This window comes from Ceratotherium simum, chromosome 11 (genome assembly GCF_057802395.1).
Source record: "Ceratotherium simum simum isolate JZ-2026a chromosome 11, ASM5780239v1, whole genome shotgun sequence".
Taxonomy (NCBI): Eukaryota; Metazoa; Chordata; class Mammalia; order Perissodactyla; family Rhinocerotidae; genus Ceratotherium; species Ceratotherium simum.
The window spans coordinates 54,440,812-54,465,353 of NC_141910.1; the positions used below are offsets into that span (position 1 = coordinate 54,440,812).

The window sequence follows — 24,542 nt, forward strand, 5'->3', positions numbered from 1 at the left end:
TAATCTCAAAAGTTACCTAAATGTGTATTAGTCTGTAAAATTTAACTGTTTGATAAATAGCATAAAAATCTGGTTTGACTTCTCTCATTTTAATATTTATTTTGCTCAGTTGAATAATTTGTAAACTGTAATTATCACTCTGATATTTTTTTCTCCTATACTCTGATCCTTGCCTGCACGTTAGGTGGGAGTGCCTGCTGCTTTTGACATGATGCTGACTGGTAGAAACATTCGTGTGGACAGAGCAAAGAAAATGGGACTGGTTGACCAATTGGTGGAACCCCTTGGTAAGTGTTACCATGCCTCAGAGTTGGGCCTTATGAAGTTATTTGTTTTCTTAAAGAGTTAATATACTGAATATTGGTTAGAGTGAAACTCAAACTCCTAAGAAATGAGTCATCATTCTGAAGAATGAAGTTTTCTAAGCGTAGCTAATACTAAATCATTTTCAATATCACGCCAGTTTCTATTTTACTTTATAATTTGGACATCAGGAGCACAGAATTGAATTAAGTCATTATTTTTAGTTCTTAAATTACCTGTATCATTATCCATGGTAACCCTCCTTCAGTGTTTGGTATCTTTTGATAATATAATAAACATGTATGAAACAACCAATCTGAGAATATTAACAATAATCGACATCTACTAATGTGCTACTTCCCCCTGTACAATTTCTTTGCCTCCCCTCACCCAAGGAAACCACCATTCCAGATTGTGTGTTCATCACCATCTTGCATTTCTTAAAAATCAGTATTATTGAAATGTTATTTACATAATAATAAATTTACCAATGTTTAATTTACAATTTGAGTTTTAATGAATGTATATAGCTGTGTAAACACCACCACAATCATACAATAGAACATTTCTAGTATGTAGCTTTTTGTGTCTTTCATTTACCATAATGCTTTTGAGATTCATTCGTGTTGTTGCATATATAAGCGGTTTGTTCCTTCTTATTGCCAAGTGTTATTCCTTTGTTTAGATATCCCATAATTTGTTTATCCATTCACTGAATGATGGACATTTGAGTTGTTTCTGGGGCTGTTCTGAATAAAGCTGCAATGAACATTCACCCACAAGTCTTTATGTGGACATATATTTTATTTCTATTGGACAAATACCAAAGAGTAGATTGGCTGGACCGTATGATAGATGTATGTTTAGGTTTTTTTTGTTTTTTGTTTTTTGTTTTTTGAGGAAGATCAGCCCTGAGCTAACATCCATGCCAATCCTCTTCTTTTTGCTGAGGAAGACCGGCCCTGAGCTAACATCTATTGCCAATCTTCCTCCTTTTTTTGGTTCTCCCTTTTTCTCCCCAAAGCCCCAGTAGATAGTTGTATGTCACAGTTCAGTTGCACATCCTTCTAGTTGCTGTATGTGGGAGGCCGCCTCAGCATGGCTGGACAAGTGGTGCGTCAGTGCGCGCCCGGGATCTGAACCTGGGCCGCCAATAGCGGAGCGTGCGCACTTAACCGCTAAGCCACAGGGCCAGCCCCTGTTTAGCTTTTAAGAAACTGTCAAACTATTTTCCCAAAGTGATTATATCGTTTTGCATTCCTACCAGCAATATATGAGAGTTCCAGTTACCAACCACTTTGCATGGTCAGTCTTTTTAATTTTAGACGTTCTAATAGGAATATAATAATATCTCATTGTGGTTTTAACTTGTATTTCTCTAATGACCAAAAGTATTGAGTTTCTTTCATGTGTTTATTTGCCTTCTGTATATCTTCTGGTGAAGTGTCTGTTCAAATGTTTTGCCCATTTTGTTCGATTGAGTTGTTTTTCTTATTATTGAGTTTTCAGAGTTCTTTATATATCAGGATACAAGTCCTTTATGAGATTTGTGACTTGCAAATATTTTCTCCCTGTCTGTGGCTTGTCTTTTCATTATCTAAGAGCAGAAATTCTTTTTTTTTTTTTAGATTTTATTTATTTTTTTATTTTTTCCCCCCAAAGCCCCAGTAGATAGTTGTATGTCATAGCTGCACATCCTTCTAGTTGCTGTATGTGGGACACGGCCTCAGCATGGCTGGAGAAGCGGTGCGTCAGTGCGCGCCCAGGATCCGAACCCAGGCCACCAGCAGCGGAGCGCACGCACCCAACCGCTAAGCCAAGGGGCCGGCCCTAAGAGTAGAAGTTCTTAATTTTGATGAAGTCCAGTGTATCAAGGTCCTCTTTTATGTATCATGCTGTTGGTATTGTATCTAAGAAATCTTTCCCTAATAAGATCACAAAGATTTTCTCCTGTTTTCTTCTGGAAGTTTTGTTGTTTAGCTGTTACATTTTGGTCTGTGATCCATTTCAAGTTAACTTTTGTATATGGTGTGAGGTAAAGATTGAGTCTGTGTTTTGCTTATGAATATCCAAATGTCCTGGTGCAATTTGTTGGGAAGACTCTTCTTTTCCCATTGAACTACCTTGACACCTTGGTCAAAAATCAGTTGACCCCATATGTTTGGGTCTGCCTCTGGCTCTGGATTTCCTATTTCTAATTATCTATATGTCTTTACTTAAGCCATTATCACACCATCTTGATTATTGTGTTTTTGTAGTAAATCCTGAAAACAGGTAGTGTGACCCCCTCCAGCTTGGTTCTCTGCTTTCAAAATTATTTTGCCTTTACTAGTTTCTTTGCATTTACATATAAATTTTATAATCATCTCATCCATGTCTACAAAAATACCTGCTAGGATTTTGATTGGAATTGCATTGAATCAATGTATCAATTGGGGGAGAATTGACATCTTTAAAATACTGAATCTTTTCATCATGAACATGGTATAACTCTCTGTTTATTTAGGTCATCTTTAATTTCTCTCAGTAGTATTTTATGCTTTTCATTGAATATATCTTGCACACATTTTGTTAAATTTATACCTAAGGATTTCATACTTTTAGGCCATCGTTACCTTTTTTACTTTAATTTCTCATTATTAATTACTAATTCGTATAAATACAATTGATTTTTATATATGGACCTTGTATTCTGTGATTTTGCTAAATTGATTTATTAGTTCTAGTAGCTTTTTCTGTAGATTCCTAAGGATTTTCTATGTAAATAATCATGTTGTCTACAGATACAGACATTCTGGCTTCTTTTCCCATCTGGTGGCATTTATTTCTTCTTCTTGAATTACTGCGGTGGCTAAGATCTTTAGTACAGTATTGGATAGAAGTGGTGAGAGCGGATATTGTTAACTTGTTCTAGTCTTAGGGGAAAAGCATTCACCCTGATGCTGTCGGGTATATGATGTTACTGTAGGTTTTCATATATGCCCTTTATCAGATTGTGGACATTCCCTTTTATTTATAGTTTGCTGAGAATAGAGGCTGAATTTTGTCAAATGCTTTTTCTGCATCTAATAAGATGATTGTGTAGTATCGTCTTTTTTAGTCTATTAGTAATGTCAGTTACACTGATTTTTGACAATTGAACCAGGCTTGCATGCCTGGAACAAACTCCGCTTGGTCATGCTGTATTATACTTTTTATAAATTGCTGGCTGGATCAGCTAAAATTTTGTAAAGGATTTTTTATGTCTGGTCATGAGAGATTATAGTCTCAGGGATAATTTTCTTTTCTTGTGATGTTTTTGCCTGGTGTTGGTATCAAGGTAATGCTGGGTTCATAAAATGAGTTGGAAAATATTCCCTCCCCTTTTATTTTTTGGAAGATTTTGTGTAGAATTGATATTATTTCTCCCTTAAATACTTGATAGAATTAACCAGTGAAGTCTTACGGACTTGGAGTTTTCTTTGTTGGGAAGGTTTTTACATGTGAATTCAGTTTCCTTAATAGATCTAGAGCTCTTCGGGTTCTCCATTTCTTGAGTGAGCTATAGTAGTTTGTTTCTCAAAGATTTTGTCCATTTCATTTAACTTCCCAAATTTATTGCAATAAAGGTGTTCATAATACTTCATTATTATTCTTTTAATACCTTTATACTCTGTAATGATGTCTCCTCTTTCATTCCTGATATTGATAATTTATGTCTTCTCTTTTTTCCCTGATGAGTCTGGCTAGACATTTATCAACTTTATTGATCTTTCTAAGAACTAACTTTTAGTTTCATTAATTTTTCTCTGTTTGCTCTTTTATTGATTTCAGCTATCTCATTATTTCTTTCTTTCTGCTTGCTTTTGGGTTTAATTTGCTCCTTTTCTAGTTTCTTAGGGTGGAAGCTTAGACCATTGGTTTTAGGCCTTTCTTCTTTTCTAATATGAGCATTTAAAGCTTTAAATTTCCCTCTTAGCATTGCTTTATCTGCATATTTTAGTGCTATATTTTCACTTCCATGAAGGTCAAAATATTTTCAGATTTCTCTTGTGACTTATTCTTTGACCCATGTATAATTTAGAAGTGTGTTGTTTCATTTCCAAATATTTGGGGATGTTTCAGATATCTTTCTGTTACTGATTTCTAGTTTAATTCTCTTGTAATCAGAGTACAGTTGATCCTCATTATTTGTGGGTTCCCTGTCTGTGAATTCACCTACTCACTAAAATTTGTTGTAATCCCAAAAATAATACTTGTAGTGCTCTTGCAGTCATTCTTAGACATGTATAGAGTGGCGAAAAATTCAGGTTTCCCAACGCACATGTTCCCAGCTAAGGTCAAACAAGGCAACGTTCTACCTTCTTATTTCAACTCTCATGCAGCCAACAAGGGTGCTTTTCATGGCCTCTTTAGTGCCATGTTTTTCTCATTTTTGTGCTTTTTATTTGTGATTTTGCTGTTTCAGATTTCGAGAGCTAGGAGTGAAAAAGCACTGAGTCAGAATGGGGGAAAATGTCTTTAACATTTCCCCTCCTCCTCCAAAAAGGAAGCCTCGGCTGAAGGTCCCATATAAAGAGACTTAGGAATGAAAGCACTTGGGCTGGGAATACAACTATGTGTAAGAGCATAGCCAGCCAGGGAGACCTGAGTCTTTAGCTGCAACTCCCATTAAAGACAGCAGTGCACTGGCTGTGCACCAAGTCTGGTGTGGGAAGGACAGCTTTCCCCCTGAGGTCTGCCAAGTAAAAAGCCTTTGTAATTGCCTACGGTTGGGTCTGAAAAATCACACATAGGTTTTTGGCGAAGGGCTGGACTCCTCAGTTTCTGCAAATGGTCATGTGGCCGTAGCAGGTATTTATAATTACCTATTTCTGCCACCCATTTCATATTCCCTTTGCCCTCAGGAAGTACCTCAGCTGGTCACAGTTCTTTGCCTGGTGGGGTGACCTTCATTCCTAAAAGGTCTGGGCCACTAGCCGTCCTGCATGAATTGGGTTGTAGTTTCCCATTAACTAATTACAGGTCATGGTAGCACTAAGAGCTCTCCCTTATTCGAGACATACTTGTTCTTACCTCTATCGTATAGTAGCAACTCAACTACCTCTTGGTAATCAGGACTAATCACCCCAGCCAGTACAGTAATTCCCTTCTCTGCCTGTTGTTTTAGAGATGTGAGGAGCCCAAAGTGGTCAGATGGCAGTCTCAACTTCCAATTCAATAGAATCATTGTTATGTCTCCTCATGGAAGCATTACTCCCGTTGGAACTAAATCCTCTAGACCAGCAGAGCCTAGGGTCACAGGGACAGGAAGCAAAATTTTTGCTGGTAGATCACTAGGGGTAATAGCACAGCCATTTCTATTTGTATTTCCTGATTCCTGGACTATGAATCCCCACCATGGAAGAAACAGCACCATATAATGGAGGCTGATTTAGAGCATATACAGCGTCCTGGATGACATTGCCCCAACCACACAAAGTATTACCACCTACCTGGCACTGTAACTGAGTCTTCAAAAGTCTATTCCACCATTTTATCAAGCCACCTGCTTCACTGTGATGGAGCACATGGTAAGATCAGTGTATTTCATGAGCATGGCCCCTTGCCACACATTTATGTGAAGTGAGTTCCTTGGGCAGAAGCAATGCTGTGTGGAATACCATGATGGTGGATAAGATATTCTGTAAGTCCACAAATGGTAGTTTTGGCAGAAGCATTGCATGCCAGGAAGGCAAATTCATATCCACAGTAAGCGTCTAGTCGAGTAAGAACAAAGTGCTGCCTTTTCCATAACAAAAGCAGTGCAGTGTAATCAGCCTGCCAGGAGGTAGCTGCCTGCTCACCTTGCAGGAATCCCCATATGAGGGATTCAGTGCTGGTCTCTGCGGCTGGCTGATTAGGCACTCAACAGCGACTGTAGCCAGGTAGGCCTTGGTTGCTAAGCCCATGCATAACCTCCATCCCTGCCATCCTGACCACTTCGTTCTTGAGCCCATGGGGCAGTGACAGGAGTGACTGGGGAAAGAGGCTAACTGGTATCCACAGAATGGGTTATCTTTTCCATTTTATCATTAAAATCGTCTACTGAGGTCATCCTTTGGTGAACATTCACATGAGAGACAAATATTTTCACATTCTTTGCCTATTCAGAGAGGTCTAGCCACATACATATTCCCCAGATGTCCTTGTGTATTAGTCTGCTAGGGCTGCCATAACAAAATACCACAGACTGGGTGGCTTAAACAACAGTTTATTTTCTCATAGTTCTGGAGGCTAAAAGTCCAAGATCAAAGTTTTAGCAGATTTGGTTTCTTGTGAGGCCTTTCTTCTTGGTTTACAGATAGCTGCCTTCTCACTGTGTTCTCACCTGGTCTTTCCTCTGCGCCATGCATTCACGTCTCTTTTGTATGTCCAAATTTCCTCTTATAAGGACATCAGTCAGATTAGATAGAGTTCACCCTAACGGCCTCATTGTAACTTAATCACCTCTTTAAAGGCCCTATCTCCAAATACAGTCACATTCTAAGGTACTAAGGGTTAGGGCTTCAACATGAATTTTAGGAGGATACAATACAAGCCAGGTACAGAATGAACAACCAGGTACACTGCTCGAAGTTCTACCTACTAGGAAGATATCCATTTACCACTGTCCTTCAGGGATGTCCCAGAAAGGGACTGTAGTGCTACAGCAGTTCACTTTCAGGTGGTGCGTGCATATCACACAACTGTCTATAAACCAGGCCTGAGTTTTCTATTCCTCAATCAACTGGTCAGAAAGAACTTCCCATGAGGCCACAGGTGCAGGCTGAGAGAGACAAGGAGGAATTAAGGGTATTTTAGCCACTTCCTCATGCAACTTGTGCCTTCAGGGACTGCTCAAGCCCAGTCTCAACATATACCACTTCCATCTGATAATGAAGTGCTACTGTGCACACCCAACTTGATGCCTTAGTGGGTCAGACAACATCCATTTCATTATGGGCAGCTCAGGTCACATGGTAACTTGATGGCCCATGGTTAAACTTTAAGTCTCTACTAAGGCCCACTAGCAATCCAGAAGCTATTTCTCAGTGGGAGAGTAGTTATTCACAGAGGATGGTAGGGCTTTGCTCCAAATTCCTAAGAGTCTGTACTGTGATTCGCCTATGGGGGCCTGCCAAAGACTCCAAACGGCACCTCTATCCATCACTGACACTTCAAGCACAATCAGGTCTGAATCATATGGTCCAAATAGAAGAAGAGCTTTTCTTGTCCTGGGTCCCACTCCAACCAGCAGCCTTTGAGTTACTCAGTAAAGGGGCTAGAGTAGCACACCCAAATGAAATGTTGCTCCCAGATCCGAAGAGGCCCACTAGGTGTGGTGGCTATTTTGTAGTAAGAGGGGCCAGATGCAACAACTTATCCTTCATCTTGGAAGGGATTTCTCAACATACTCCACACCACTGGACCCCTAGAAATTTCGCTAAGATGTATATGTCTAGAGTAGTTGGTACTTCCTGCTCACTAGGTCCGTTTAGCATAATATCATCAATGTGATGTACCTGCATGGTGTCTTGTGGAGGGGAAAGGCAGTCAACGTCGCTATGGACTAAATTGTGACATATGGCTGGAGAGTTGATATACCCCTGGGATAAAACAGTAAAGATGTGTTTCAGGCCTTTGCAGCTGAAAGCAAACTGCTTCTGGTAGTCTTTACTAAGAGCTATCGAGAAATTTTCCAGATCAGTAAGTACATAACAGATAAAAGGAGGTGTGTTAATTTTCTCAAGCAATGAAACCGCATCTGGAACACCAACTGCAATTGCAGTTACCACCTGATTAAGTTTACCATAATCCACTGTCATTGTGCAAGATCTGTCTGTTTTCTGCACAGGCCAAAATAGGCAAGTTGAATGAGGATGCAGTGGGAATCACTACCCCTGCATCTTTCAAGTCCTTGATGGTGGCACTAATCTCTGCAATCCCTCCAGGAGTGCAGGATTGCTTTTGGTTTACTATTTTTCTGGGTAAAGGCAGTTTTAGTGGCTTTCACTTGGCCTTTTCCACTAGCCCTCACACCACAGGTTAAGGAGCTAGTATGGGGATACTGTTAGTTGCTGAGTATGTCTATTCCAATTATGCATTCTGGAAATAATCACAGGATGGGTTCAGGGACCCACTAGGCCACTGTGAGGTAGAACTGAGTTAAAACTCCATTGATCACTTGGCCTTATAAGCCTCTGGTGGACCACAGTGACATTTTGGATCTCCTGGAATTAGTGTCAGTTCAGAGCCAGTGTTCGGTAATCCCCAAAAAGTCAGATTATTTCCCTTTCCCCAAGGTAAATGACCATAGGGACCTTTTGGGGAAGGCTGGGAAAAAGATTAACAGCATAATCCCCTCAAGGGGATGCAACCTCCCCTTCATTCAAGAGGTTTTAGGTCTGCAAACTGGCTTGTTTCTGGGAATTGTTTGAGGGCCATGACTCTCTTTGGTGATTCAAGTTATACTTCTGTGTACTAGACCTAGAATTCTTCTGCTTATACAGATCAAGTAAGAATTTAGTGGACTACCCATCTGTTTCTTTTCTGGGAACACCATGATCAACTAGCCAACGCCATAGGTCTCCGCAAGTCAGACTATTCTGATTACTGCTTTGGCTCTGCTGTTCATTACAGTAGCCATGCCCAATTTGCCTTTGGCAGTTAAATGTTGCTACTTGACCTCTGCCACCCTGAGATCCCTAAATGCAACAGGGATAATGGGATCCTGGGATAATGTAAACCATTGATTTCTCATAGTTGTGGTGAAAGATATGTTCTCTAACTGTTCCACGGTGGCTGAGCACGTCCAGCACGATAAATCCCTGCTAACATTCCAGTTTCTTTAAGCCTTTCAGTATCTTCCTCTACAGTACACCAACACAGTTCTGACATTTCGACTTCATTTAATGCTTCTTGTTTTCTATTTATCCCATCTATTCATTGTTCCATTTTTCTTCATCCTGCTTTCCTTTGGATTAATCATTTTTATCTTCACTATTGGACTTTTACTTTACTTTACCCCATTATTTTATTTTATTTTTTTACTGAGGAAGTTTCACCCTGAGCTAACATCTGTTGCCAATCTTCCTCTTTTTTTTTTTTTTAATATGAGCTGCTGCCACAGCATGGCCACTGACAGACAAGTGTTATGGGTCCGCACTTGGGAACCAAACCCAGACCATCAAAGCAGAACACGTGGAACTTAACCACTAGGCCACCAGGGCTGGCCCGCTTTACCCTTTCAGTGGTTGCTCTAGAGTTTACAGTATACATCTTTAACATATAATCTGTCTTTTTTTTTTTTTTTTTTTAAAGATTTTATTTATTTATTTTTCCCCCCAAAGCCCCAGTAGATAGTTGTGTGTCATAGCTGCACATCCTTCTAGTTGCTGTATGTGGGACACGGCCACAGCATGGCCGGAGAAGCAGCGCGTCGCTGCGAGCCCGGGATCCGAACCCGGGTCGCCAGCAGTGGAGCGCGCTCACTTAACCACTAAGCCACGGGGCCGGCCCATTTTTTTTTTTTTTTTTTTAAAGATTTTATTTAATCTGTCTTGAAATGATATGTCATTTCACATATAGGGTAAGAACCTTAAAAGAGTATCCTTTCATTTTTCTCCATTCTTTGTGCTATTGTTGTTATATATTTTACTTCTACATGTATTATACATTCCTTAGCATATTGCTAATTTTGTTTTAAACAATTATCTTTTAAAAAGATTTAAAAATGAGAAAGAAGTCTTTTAGATTTACCCATATATTTATTATTTTTGGTGCTCTTTATCCTTTGTATAGATCCAAGTTCCCATCTGGTTTGATTTTCCTCCAACCTGAAGAACTTTCTTTAACATATTCTGTCGTTTGAGATATGCTGGCAGTTAGTTCTCTCACCTTTTGATTTGTCTTTATCTCAACTCCATTTTTCAAAGATATTTTTGATGGATAGAATTCCAGTTTTCCAGTGTTTTTCTTTTGTACTTTATAAATGTCTACATTGTGTTGTGGCTTGCATAATTTCTGATGAAAAGTCGGTTGTCGTTTTTATTTTTGTTCTTCTATATATAATATGTCTTCCTCTAGCCCCCTGGCTGCTCTCAGATTTTCCCTTTATTATTGGTTTTAACAATTTATTTATGATGTACCTTGGTTTGTTTTTTTTTTTGTTTTTTTTTTTAAATGTCTGTTGTGCACGGGATTCATTGAGCTTAGATAGTGTGGGCTTGTAGTTTTCATCAAAATTGGAAACTTTGTGACTATTTCTTCAAATATTTTTCTGTCTCCCCTCACCCCTTTTTTGAGATTCCAATTTTATATATGTTAGATCACTTGATATTGTCCCAAAATGAAGCTCAGTTTTTCTCTTTCAGTCTGTTGCCATGTATTCAAATTTCCTCATCTTTTCTTCTTCAGGATATAATCTCCTATTAATCCAATCCTGTGTATTTTTCATTTCAGGTGTTGTTTTTCTTCATATCTAGAAGTAAGATTTGATTCAGTTTTATGTCTTCAGTTTCTCCTTATTATGTTTCTGTTTTCCTCCACCTTCTTGACCATATGGCATGAATTGACAGTAGCCTTACTAACATTGTGTCTGCTGATTTTGTCTTTTCGTTTCTGCATCTGTTTCTATCATTTGATTGTCTCCTGGCTATAGGCCATTTTTTTCTTGCTTCTTTTCATGCCTTTATGATGTTTCTTTCCCCGGCCTCTTTCCTCTCATGCATGTGCAGAATAATACTCAGTCAAAGTGTCAGGGGGCCGCTCAGTAGATCTCTGGAGCTCTCCTTTTGTGTAGGAGCTGCTCTCCAGTATTCTGCTTCACAAATGCCAGTTGCCTTGGCCTCCCTGCAGGCTCCATTATGACTTTTGTGGGCCCTATGCATTTTTGCCATTAGGAAGTTTGGGGCTTAGTTCTTTTTCTTCTTCCTCCACACAGGTTCAAAATAGGGCAAACTTCTTAAGGGAGAGATTGGTTGCATATTTGTTGCAGGCTTCTCCCTCTGTTGGGATTTTGTTTCTTAAGTACCACAGGACTACACAAGATTGCCTTTTCAACCCCAGCCACCTCCTCCTCCAGTGTGGCTCTTCTAGGCTTTTGATTGAGAGCCTGGCAGGGCCTGTTTTCATAGCCCTGTGAAAATAGCCTTTGGATTTTTTGAGTCTCGCTCTTTAGTCTCCGGCCTCAAGCAAGTTCAGTATCAGGCCGATGCATTGTGGAAAATCAGTTGCATGTTTTTGGCATGGCCTTTCTCTGTAGAAGTACTTTCTGTTCTAAACATCATGACACTATGAGAGATTTCACTCTAGCTTTCTGACCCAGTCTCTCCGGCCTCCCACATCACCTTAGAACCCCACAGATGTTCCATTGGGAAAACCAAACTTGCATTTGTTTCTTCTAGCTTCTTATCTGTTGTATGCAACCACCAAAGACTCTGATCATTTCACTTTCCCCCAGTAGCATCCTTTTGCTTGAGCTAAGACCAGTCTTCAACGCATCCCCAAAAGCATCACATACCCTCAGCAAAGACAATGTTGGCAGTCATCAGTTCACCTTAGACAGGCTCTTCCATTCTCTGGAATTTTAGTTCATATAGTCCTTGATGCTTCCACAGTTCTCTCGTGTCTTTATGAATGTGATTTTGCAATTTATTCATTTTTTTCCAGTTTTGCAGGAAGAATACAGGCCTCATGAGACATACTGCATCCTACTCAGGAGTGGAAGCCAGACTGAGATGGTTTAAGACCTTGTTTTCTACCTAGGCACACTGTTGCACTTTTGCTCAGTGTTACTTCTCTTCTTTGAGTCCATAGTTCATGACTCTGCCACCTACCAGTCTCTAGTCTGACATGGAGAGTGGGTGCTGAGCCTTGGGCTGTGGCATGCCTGGGTTTTTGCCTACCTGGGACTGATCTAAGCCTGATTTGCATTCCAGTCTGTTGTGTTCATTTTTACAGGACCAGGATTAAAGCCTCCAGAGGAACGGACAATTGAATACCTAGAAGAAGTTGCAGTTACTTTTGCCAAAGGACTAGCTGATAAGAAAATCTCTCCAAAGAGAGACAAGGGATTGGTGGAAAGTGAGTATCATTATCAAAGAACAAAGACAAAGCTTCTTTCCTGGGACTTTAATTTTATTTGCTATAGAATTATTTGAAATTAGGAAGAGGTAAATGCATCATTTACTCTAGGCATAAAGTCAACCCTAAGGGGTGCAACCACTCTAGAGTCAAGTCCTAAACTTTACAGTAGTTAGTTAAAGCCACTTTTATAAGACTTTTCATTTTGGAAAATTTTAAACATTAATACAAAAGTATAATAGTATAATAGTGTAATAAACACTCATGTACCCAACACCCAGCTAGTTTAATTAATTATCAACTAATTAAACTATGTTTAAATCAATGCTTAGGTTGAAATTTAGATTTGTTTATCAGAGTAAAGAGCAGTTCTTTCAGATAGCTGGAATTACTGCATTTTTATAGAGTTTACAGAACAAACTAACAAGGAACGCTACGCTCTTTCCAGTAAGATCTAAAAGCATTTTACCTTACAGAATTGACATCGTACGCCATGGGTATTCCATTTGTCAGGCAACAGATTTACAAAAAGGTGGAAGAAAAAGTACGAAAGCAGACCAAAGGCCTTTATCCTGCACCTCTGAAAATAATTGATGTGAGTCTTTATCCCATACTCCCACATTGCTCATATTTCCTCCCTTTATATAAAGCAGTACTCTTTATTTGCCATTCTGGACCATGTATGCCAGTGCTGAAGTTCTTAATTCTGCTATTAAAGTACTTACCAAAAATAAAGGAAAAGCATAGCAAGCTATAAGGACTCATATAAAGTGATATACTTGGGGATACTTAGTACCAGGCATACTCAGTAGTTGTTGAGTTTAAAACTACCAGTTATAAACCAGGAAAGGAACCTATGTCATATCAGTGTAACAAGGCCAATAAAATATTGGGCATTAATTGAGGTCGTTAAAACAAAATTGATGGCTGTATTCTTTTTTTTTTTTTAATTTTATTTGTTTATTTTTTCCCCCAAAGCCCCAGCAGATAGTTGTAGGTCATAGCTGCATATCCTTCTAGTTGCTGTATGTGGGACGCGGCCTCAGCATGGCCGGAGAAGTGGTGCGTTGGTGCGCCCCCCAGGGATCCGAACCCGGGCCGCCAGCAGCGGAGCGCGTGCACTTAACCGCTAAGCCGTGGGGCCGGCCCGATGATGGCTGTATTCTATCCTTAGTCAAAACCATTGTCAGTACCTAAAGTGTCTCATTTACTTCCCCATTGCCATAATTATAAAAAAAGATGTAATGATACAGGGAAGTTCTGAAAAAGATCAAGGAGGATAGTTAAAATGATCCCAGGGTTGAAGAAACTTCTATCTAAAGGTAGACTTTAAAGCTTAGAGAACTCTTCAGTCTGGAAAGTCCAAGAGTAAGAGAGCATATAATCAAAGACTTCAAAATTGGAGAATGGATCAGTCAACAAATATATTTTGAGCAGAAGACACCAAAGTACATGAAAATATGAAACATGATCTCCTACCTCGGTTCATCTCACAGTCTGGGCGGGGGAGATTAGACATATATATGCTGTAAGGCAGTAACAGTATAAGGAACGTTATAAGGCAGCATAGGATCAATGCCAGATAATGGGACAGAGGAAAATTGCTAAGTACACAGAGGAGGGAACAATCACTGTGAGCCAGAGAGATCAGGAAGAGCCTCATGGGATTTCACCTGAAAACTAAAAAGTGGGTAAAGAATAGGTGAAGGGAAAGTAGTGCCAAGTAGGATGGGCATTTTGAGTAAAATTACAGAAGCTAGAAGGCATGAGGCTCTTTAAGGAACATTTAATGATCAGTTTTTTTAGGAGGATAGTGAAATGTCTGCAGAGAGACAGATTGAAGCTAGATTTTAGAAGGTTGTCAATAATGAATTGAGAAATTTGACCTTTGTCCTATACGGATCATAGAGAACCATTTTCATGGTAGTAAAAATGGATTAGAAAGAGAGACAAGGGCCGGCTCCGTGGCTTAGCGGTTAAGTGTGTGCGCTCTGATGCTGGCGGCCCGGGTTCGGATCCCGGGAGCGCCCCGAGGCACCACTTCTCTGTCCAACGCGAGGCCGAGTCCCACGTACAGCAACTAGAAGGATGTGAACCTATGACATACAACTATCTACTGGGGCTTTGGGGGGAAAAAACTGAATAAATAAAATCTTTAAAAAAAAAAAAAAAAAAAGAAAGAGAGACAAAATAGAGCAGTGAACTAGGAAGCTATCTTGGTAATTCAGACTTGAAGTTTGAATGAGACCTGAGATACTATAGTAAAAGTAAAAATATGAAGGTAGTAACAGACTTGCCCAGAGGAGATTATGAACTAAGTTTTAAAAGTGTTAAGTTTTGGGCCGGCCCCGTGGCTTAGCGGTTAAGTGCGTGCGCTCTGCTGCTGGCGGCCCGGGTTCGGATCCCGGGCGCGCACCAACACACCGCTTCTCCGGCCATGCTGAGGCCACGTCCCACATACAGCAACTAGAAGGATGTGCAGCTATGACATACAACTATCTACTGGGGCTTTGGAGGGAAAAAAATAAATAAATAAAATCTTTAAAAGTGTTAAGTTTAGCTATTTCAAGAAATTCAAGCAACAGTAGTTTAGACAGAAAAGTCAGAGTTAAGAATGTAGATTTGTTTACTTGAGTTTTTTTTTAATTTGTCATTCCCATAAATTATGATGGTGAGTACAGGGTCATTACTTCATCTTTTATACTTGCCATTGTACTCAGGATAGTACTTACTCCAAGTGTTAAATTGAATTTCATAGAGTTCATGATTAATGTGATAAACTAGATGGTGTGCCTGAGGAAGAATGCATAAAGGAGAAAGGGCTGAAAGTGGAACTTTGGGGATCTGCCTACATTTCGAGAACAGGAGAGAAGCTGGAAGAGTAATTTAAGTAGGAGGGAAGGTAATGAAGAGGAAAGGGTATACCTATTGGACTTGGAAAGGGGTAGTGACCACTCTTTCTCTGACAAAATAACAGGATTCAGAGGTGGATAAGGAGGTGGAGTCTGAGCTGTGGAACCTCTGTGTTCTTTTCCTATTCTGACTTTTTTAATCTCTTTCTTCTATTGTATTTCTTTCCATTTTATGCTAGGTTTAGCAGTAGGCTCAGAGATGGAGAATTAAGTGAGTCTCAAGCAACCAGGCACTCAGCGCTCTTCTCTTTCTCACTCCAGTCTAGACATTTGACTTACTCTTTGAAGATTGACACCACTAGCAGTTTTATTCAGCATTATTGTGCATCTCTCCAATCCATTCCAACAGTGAACAAGGGCTTTATATGTTTTTTAGGTGGTAAAGACTGGAATCGAGCAAGGGAGTGATGCTGGCTATCTCGCTGAATCTCAGGTAAAGTTATTTGCTTTCAATTTTTTATTATTAGATACAGGAAAACCAAGATCTAAAACTCCATATAAAGCTGAAAAAAGAAAAAGTATCCAAAGCCTAGTAAAAAAATTTTCTTCCAGTGGTTATCATTTCTTATCATTAATCTCAGTGAGCAAGTCGATGCTGAGAAAACCCTGGTACCTGCAGATATTTGAACTTGCTCTCAATATTGAGGATGTTAACTAGGAAGAGCAGGGACAGAGTTCTAATCCTTTCAGAAGGAATTGGTTGGACGTTTTTGTTCTGTAGTTGGGCTGGTTTTGTTATGATAAAATGAAATACATTGATAGAAAAATACATTTCTTACTTGTTAGGACCTGGAGATAAAACTTTGAAGCCCAACCTCTCTCTGGTGAATTAGAAAATGAAAGGAAATGTTTTGTACTCACTCAAAAAAGACTGCAGAAGGGATGCATGAACCAGCCTCACCCCTTCCATTTTTCTAACAAGTTGGTGGAGTTGTAGATTTAAGTGGTTTGGCTTGTTTTTAAGTTGTAAGCAGTCATTGAAGAATGATTGCTCTTTGATAATAGGACAGAAGATATCTGAAGAGCTCAGGACAAGTTCCAGGGAAACCATTTCCTGTATTGGGTTGCTTATTGCAGTGAGCTTCTGATTTGTTCTTTTACATCATCACCAGGTACACATGTACATATGTACAGAAAAAGTGAAGCATAAGTTTCACAAATCAATAATTGTCCTCACTGTGTACATTGTACTCAATATTTTCTATCTATTCTACTTATAACAACCCACTAAATTCATGACCACTGATGGATCTCTGCCCACGATTTGAAAATGAGTGGTTTATTGAATAGAACCTACTGCATCAAGATTAGTAGAACATTGTTTCATGTTCTACTAGGACATGAAAGCAACTTTATTAGAGGGATTCCTTCTTTGAAATGCTGTTTGTAACCGTGTAATCGTACCAGTAAATTCTAGTAATATTGATGATGATAATAGCTAACATTGAGACGCTAGTCATTTTACTAGTTCTCATTTCATTCCCACAACAATACTGTAAAATAGATATTGTTTTTCCCATTTTAAGGACGGAGAAAGCTTCACAACTGGAAAATGGCAGAGCCATGATTCAAGCCCAGTTCTGTCGAACCCAGACTCTAAATCTTACGCTCTTAACCACTAAGTTGAGACTTGCTCTCTGCAAGTGTTATGGTACTTTTTAAAGTGGTAGGTATCACATGGGGCAGCCTGCTGCAGTGGAAAGAGAGATGGAGTTGGGAGTCACACTGCCTGGGTTCAAATTCCGTTTCTGCCACTTTGAGGCAATGTGGCTTCGAGCAAGTTCTCTTAATTTCTCTGGGCCTCCTCTTCCCAATCTTTAAAACAAGAGGGTTGGCTAAGATGATTGTGAAGGTCCATTTTGGCTCTGACACTCTAATTCCATGAGAAAGGTTACCACAACTTCTGGTGTAGAGAATGCGAGCTCAGTTATATCCATAACCTTTTCAAAGCAGTAGTCGGAAAGTGCTGCAGATGAGAAAGGTTAAGAAAGGGTACACCAGTAGAAGACAGACAGATTCCGCAGCGCAGGCGCCACTGAGACCCTGGAGGACCTGAGGCTTTGCATGTGTCACCTCTGCACTGCAGAGAAACTGAACCGAAGGAATCCACATCACTGAGACTCTGAAGTTGTACCTTTTCTTGTTCTTCTTTACTTTTCAGAAATTCGGAGAGCTTGCAATGACCAAAGAATCAAAGGCCTTGATAGGACTTTACCATGGTCAGGTCCTGTGCAAGAAGAATAAATTTGGAGCTCCGCAAAAAGAGGTTAAGTAAGTTAAACTCCACCTAGGAAGCCCTTGTGGATTTCACTACATGCCGAGCTTTTACATGTCTTTGAAGATCTACAGAGATAGATTTACAGCTTTAGTCTTGCCCTAAACCTCTTCTGTCCTGAGCACATTAGATCCCTATTCCTACCAAGAACTTTTTGGCTTTCAGAGTTCTGCCTGTGCTGAGTTTTCTCCAGACCTCTCGAATGGCTCCTATGGAGGCTTTCTTTTCTCTCTATTGATGTCCCCTAGAAATCTGGTTTAGGTCCCCTCTTCCTAAACCAAACACACACACTGTGCACTGTTTAATGATCTTATCTCTTCCTGTGACTTGAGATACCATCTCTGGGAACTCATACTTCTTCCTCATTAAAAAACATAAAGCCTCGGGGGCCGGCCCAGTGGCGCAAGTGGTTAAGTGCGCGCGCTCCGTTGCGGCAGCCTGGGGTTCTCCAGTTCGGATCCTGGGCGCACACCAACACACCACTTGGCAAGCCATGCTGTGGCGGCCTCCCACATAAAGTGGAGGAAGATGGGCACGGATGTTAGCCCAGGGCCAGTCTTCCTCAGCAGAAAAAGAGGAGGCTTGGAAGATGTTAGCACAGGGCTGATCTCCTCACAAAAAAAAAAAAAAAAAAAACATAAAGCCTCATTCTAATTGTTAAAGGCTTATCCTTCTTTTAGCTTACAACCTAAGCATTTGAGATTCTACTTGCCTGTTTCATGTCTATTCTCTTCAGCAAGGCTTTCAGTGTTATGCTGCCTGAATGGCTCTTCAGCATCTTAAGTTTAATAATGCCCCTAAACTCACCTTCTGGCTCAGTGGTTCTCAACCTGGGCAGTGTTGCCCCAAGGGAACATTTGACATGTCTGGAAACATTTTTGGTTGTCACAACTGAGGAGGGAGGGATGCTACTGGCAGCTAGTGGCTAGAGGCCAGAGATGCTGCTAAGCATCCTGCAGTGCATAGGACAGGCCCCACAACAAAGAAGTACCTAATCCCAAGTGTCAGTAGTGCCAAGGTTGAGAAACACTGCTCTTGCTGAATTGCTGTGAGAGATTTAAGAGAAGCAGCTAATGTTACTAGCTTCTCCCTCCCTTCATCTTTAACAAGATTACAGTCCAAAACAGAAGATAAAATGGATAAGAAGTCTGGATGAGACAGGTAAGACAGTAGCCTAGAGGGCTGATTTCCAAATAGAATATGAAATACAACCGTAACTACTTTTCCTGCACATGTAGTAATCAGCACCAGTCCTTGCGTTTGTTCCACCTAACACTGACAGTGTCTTGCATTCAATGGGTGGATGTTGCACTAGAATAATGATGGCCACTTAAATCTGCATCTCTGCACACATTCTACAAAAGCCAAACAGATTAGCAAGGACAACAAAGCCACCCATTCCCATGCGTAGCATAGATAGAAGGCAGATGCTGCTGCTATCTTTTAATTATATAAGAGGGAAACTTTATTGTAACAGGAAAGAAAAGAAGCAAAAGAGAAAACTATTGAGTCCTGCAAAATCACAAAACCACATGACACACCACCTCCTACCCCTACCTCACCCCTTTACCCCGATCCCTCCACGTACAAAGAAATGCTGTCAATTAAAGAGACTGTATTTAGCAATAGAAGAGGGTATGCTTAAATTAAGAAACCTAATTAGCTGCCCCAGACTCCTACTCCTGTCTGCATCTACCTCTTATTGTTATATGCAGATAGTTTATAATACCACCTTGAGAAGGTGTTATTGTGTACCAAATACACAAAAAAGACAGGCAGTATCCAATGAAGCTCATATAAAAGAGAACAAGAAAATGAGAATCAAAATACTTAAGCTTATGAAAATCTCCCCCCAATAAGCAACAATGCAGAAGAAATCTATAACAGGACACTTTCAACTTAGAATTAAATATCCTGGGCCGGCCCTGTGGCTTAGCGGTTAAGTGCGCGCGCTCCGCTGCTGGTGGCCCGGGTTCGGATCCCGGGTGCGCACCAACGCACCGCTTCTCCAGCCACGTTGAGGCCGCGTCCCACATACAGCAACTAGAAGGATGTGCAGCTATGACATACAACTATCTACTGGGGCTTTGGGGGGAAAAAAAAGAAAGGATATTTAATTCTTTTTTTTTTTTTTTTTTATAATTTTTATTTATTTATTTTTTCCCCCAAAGCCCTGGTAGATAGTTGTATGTCATAGCTGCACATCCTTCTAGTTGCTGTATGTGGGACGCGGCCTCAGCATGGCCGGAGAAGTGGTGCGTCGGTGCGCGCCCGGGATCCGAACCCAGGCCTCCAGCAGGGGTGCGCACGCACTTAACCGCTAAGCCACGGGGCCGGCCCTAAATATCCTTAAATAAGCATTTGCAAATAAGAAAAATCATCTTGAATCAAAAATTCAAAAATTCAGAACTAAATGGACAAAAAAACAGGATGATATAAAAGTTGACCTAACTTGGGAAACAAATTGAAGAAAAAGTTAACATCATCTTAGAAATGAAGAATAAATTATCAGAATAAAATATAGATTGAACTAAAATTTAATAAAGAACACTGTCCCCTTTCCTGCTTTCCCAGTTGTCAGTAATACCTCCATGCTGTCTCTCTAGGCCTCTTTCCCCTCACCTTGGATGGTAATTTGAATTCCTTATCTATTCTTTTTTTATAAATTAATTTTTTATACACAGAATCTCCTTTTTAAAAAAAAACTACTACAAATAAGATTAAATACTAGATGATACTGTTTTGTGTTTACAGGTTGAGTGTTTTAATATAAAAGGGATCCTTCTATATGAATCCTGTAACTTGCTCTTTTTGTTCAGTGTATGATTTGGAAACTGTGTATATTGGTACATATCAGTTAACTCATTCCTTTTAATCTCCTACTGAGGGATTGATGGCTGTTTCCAATTTTTCATTATTATAAACATTGTACAACTGTTCATCACAGCATCTTGTGCATAAGTGCATTTCTGTAGGGTAGACAATGAGAAGTAGATTACTAGATCATAGAGTATGCGATTTTTTTTTTTTTTTTGGTGAGGAAGATCAGCCCTGAGCTAAAATCCATGCTAATCCTCCTCTTTTTGCTGAGGAAGACCGGCTCTGAGCTAACGTCTATTGCCAATCCTCCTCCTTTTTTTTCCCCAAAGCCCCAGTAGATAGTTGTATGTCATAGTTGCACATCCTTCTAGTTGCTGTACGTGGGACATGGCCTCAGCATGACCGGAGAAGCTGTGCGTTGGTGCACGCCCGGGATCCGAACCCGGGCTGCCAGTAGCGGAGCGCGCGCACTTCACCGCTAAGCCACGGGGCTGGCCCACGATTTTTGATTTTAATAAATTTGCCCTCCAAAGTAAGGCAAAGTATACTTCTATCAGCCATGCATGAAAGAACCAATTTTCATACATCCTCACTGATACATTTTAAATTTTGCCAGTCTGATGGGGAGAGAATATCTCATTTTAATTTGCATTTCCCAGACTGTTAAGGAAGTTGAGCATCTTTATTGGCACTTTGTTTTCTTCTTTTGTGAATTGCTTTATTGAAGCCTTTGCCCATTTTATTGGGTTGTCTTTTTAAATTGATATATGCGTGTTCTTCATACTTACCAGTAGTAATCCGTTGTCTGCTATATATGTTGCAAACTTCTTCCTAGTCTATGGTTATCTTAATTTTGTGCGGTCATTTGTCAAACAGAAATTTTTAACTTTGATGCAGTGAATACCTCAATCTTTTTTTTCAGCCCCTATTCTTTATATTTCTCTACCCTATTTTCTCATTGTTCTCCAATTACTTAACACTCACCATATAAGTACATGTATTATTACAAAGCTGCATCTGAAAGATGCTCCCAGGACTTGAAATTAGATTTCCTTTTTAGGTCTTGAATATGATTTTTGAACTATATTATAATCAGAATTGTTAGGAATGAAACTTTATCCTGCATTACAACTCAAATTTAGATCTACAATGCTGTCAACTTGGGCTGCTTTTATGAAGAAAGTTGTTCTGAAAAGAAATTTTTTAGTTATTTACTGTGGGAATATGGCACATTGTTCCAGAACTATGGAAAACTAAAAAGAGTAATCAGATATGATCTCTGGTCCTCATAAAGCTTAGAATTTAATTGAGGGGAAAAAAATAATGTACATGAAGCCATTCCAGAATACTATGGGATATGCCAAATGGTCCTGACAAGTTCAAGAGGAATTCAAGGATGGAAAAGGCAGGCATGTGCCTGTATAGAGGTGTTGGAGGGGGAGGCACGGTCTGGAAGCAAAGAAACCATCCAGGAGACTTTGACCTCCTCCAAGTAAGGAGTAGTAAAGGCATAGATTTCAGGAGAAGTGAAAGATGACTGGAAAATGGTAAAATCACTAACAAGTAGTTGGAAGAAGAGAGATTTCATCTTTGGGCATATCACTGCAAGTTGGCTTTTATTTGGAAAAACAAAAATTCTCATGTTGACTTAAACTGGGTTGTTTCGTTTTCAGTGATCTCCAGGCATGACTGAAGACCCGTAGAATTCTGTCTTCTTAGGTAGACCAATTCTTTGGGATCTAATAGATTTTTGCATTTAACTTTGAAAATCAATTATTTATTAAAGGTGTATGTTTATACGTAAAAATTATTTGAAATACCCTATTGTTGCACCTGCTTTAGTTGGTTTATTGGATGATAACCTGGGCAATCTCCCACTTTTACTGAAATGTTTAAGAATTGTTTATCATGGGCTGGCCCCGTGGCTTAGTGGTTAAGTGTGCGAGCTCCGCTACTGGCGGCCCGGGTTCGGATCCCGGGCGCGCACCAACGCACCGCTTCTCCCGCCATGCTGAGGCCGCGTCCCACATACAGCAACTAGAAGAATGTGCAACTATGACATACAAGTATCTACTGGGGCTTTGGGGAAAAAAAAGGAGGAGGATTGGCAATAGATGTTAGCTCAGAGCTGGTCTTCCTCAGCAAAAAGAGGAGGATTAGCATAGAAAAAAAAAAAGAGTTGTTTACCAAAAGTCATTTCATCCTTTCCTTTCAGGCACCTAGCCATTCTTGGCGCAGGGCTGATGGGAGCTGGCATTGCCCAAGTCTCCGTGGATAAGGGCCTGAAGACTATACTTAAAGATGCTACCCTAGCCGGGCTGGGCCGAGGACAGCAACAGGTGTTCAAAGGGTGAGCCTGCTCTCTGCCTCTGCCAGGAGTTACGATGTTTTTTTGTTTTTTGCTGTCACAGTTTCCTTTTTCCTGAACATGGTGAGTCCTAGATACTCCATAGTTAAGCCATCTTTCCTTCAATTTTTAGAAATGCTAATTCCTTCCTTCACTTTTTTATTACATATATTATAAACCATTAACATCATTAGACTCTGTAGTCTTTGAGTGCAGAAGAGAAAACTGTTAGATATTTTTAAATGCCATTTATTTTAGGCTTTCGTATCAGACTAGAAATTGCCACATTTGTGAATTTTGATAGTTTCCATTTAATTACTCTATTGTCATGGAACACTGAGACGGCGTGACTGAGTGTCTTTGTGGAGAGAACTGAGGTTAGGGAGTGAGGACATGTGCGGTAACTGCACGGTGAAGGTCGACCTGGGGTCAGAACTCCTGAACCATGTGTTTCTTGACTGGCATTACTGTAGAGAAGCAGTTAGCTGGTCTGGTTCCACCGTGTCTGAGGCTTTACAGACTGTCCCAAAGTCTAAATTAATAATAAATAAATTTTATTAATTTAATAATTAATAAACCTTACCTCTGAACTAATAAACAATGAATATTATTCTCCCCTACCTTGCTTCCTTCCCCTCCACATGTACTGCCTGTTTTGCAGAGGGGCAAGTGGAGCAGCAGCTGGCCCAAACTGGGAATTGGTTTCAGCTCAGTTCTCTGCTCCAGTGTAACGGACAAGCACTTAGACTGTCCTGCATGTGACTTTTAGCTCAGTGAACTCTTGGTTTCTTAAATGGATTACGTGGCTTAAGCAAGTTTTTACCCCTTTTCTGCAGAGAAGCTCATGTATTGCCACCAAAATGCTATCCAGGACCTGGCAGGTTTAATCATTTTGGCAGATTATTGTAGGATAGCAAGGAGTTGGAGTAAAAGATTCTGACCACAAAAAAAAAGGTGTGTGCTAGATAACAGCACCGCCCTGAGACTAGCATGCGAGCATCCCCAAACAGCATTGCGTAGAGTCACCAAAATGAGAAATTGCTGCTCTACAATAGCTTCCTCCCTTCAGTCTCTTTTGGATCCAGGTGTCCTGGGTTTCCCTTTGTGCGTTAGAAATGTCAGGCTAGGGCAGGTGCCCCTCACTGTGCTGCTGACTTGGGACATACATGTTTCCTGTCCTCTCTCAGAAATAGTTTCATTAGGCATTAGAATTAGAACAACTAATCATGTTTTGAACTCTGACAGGCATCTTATTTGCTGACTGCTGTCAGAAACCAGGCGGTTTGCACCCATACTTTTAAGACTTTAATAATTCTTTGAACTTATTTTGTAGCTTTAATTTTTCTTTTGGCTAAGAAAATTAGTGAATGGGGTTTAGCTTCATTCTTCACTCAGAGGAAATCTCTAGGTCATTTATTCTGAAAGTGTGGTCAGATTAAAACCTAAGAGAGCCTGTTTTCCTTGGCAATAAAAAATAATCAGTTAAATGAGTAACAGGAATCCTTTTTAGCTCTCTATGGGAAAGAAGAAACCTTGAGTTAATATTTTATGTAATCAATACAATGTGCTACTAGGTGCTGACTGGAAAGTAGATTAAGAATATAAGAAATAATGCTTGGTCTCTGTCCTCTAGAAGATTACAGTTACAGAATAACAATATGTTCTGTAAGCAAGTGTGAATCCACGTGGTTTAGGACACACATTGGCTGTTTCTCCTATTGTAGGTAGAGAATGACCAGAGCTGCTTTTTGGTTTTGCCATTCTGGTATTTGTGTTTACTCCTGTTGCCAAATTTAACATT

General features: G+C 40.0%; 1 protein-coding gene across 1 annotated transcript in view; it reads left to right on the forward strand.

Moving 5' to 3' along the window:
* Positions 1 to 24,542, forward strand: part of HADHA (hydroxyacyl-CoA dehydrogenase trifunctional multienzyme complex subunit alpha) — a 46,867-nt gene that overhangs the window by 13,129 nt on the left and 9,196 nt on the right. The window contains exons 7-12 of the mRNA XM_004418265.3: positions 185 to 287; positions 12,265 to 12,387; positions 12,864 to 12,982; positions 15,676 to 15,732; positions 17,461 to 17,570; positions 22,610 to 22,744. Coding sequence (XP_004418322.1) covers positions 185 to 287; positions 12,265 to 12,387; positions 12,864 to 12,982; positions 15,676 to 15,732; positions 17,461 to 17,570; positions 22,610 to 22,744 — 647 coding nt within the window. The remainder of the gene's footprint in view (positions 1 to 184; positions 288 to 12,264; positions 12,388 to 12,863; positions 12,983 to 15,675; positions 15,733 to 17,460; positions 17,571 to 22,609; positions 22,745 to 24,542) is intronic.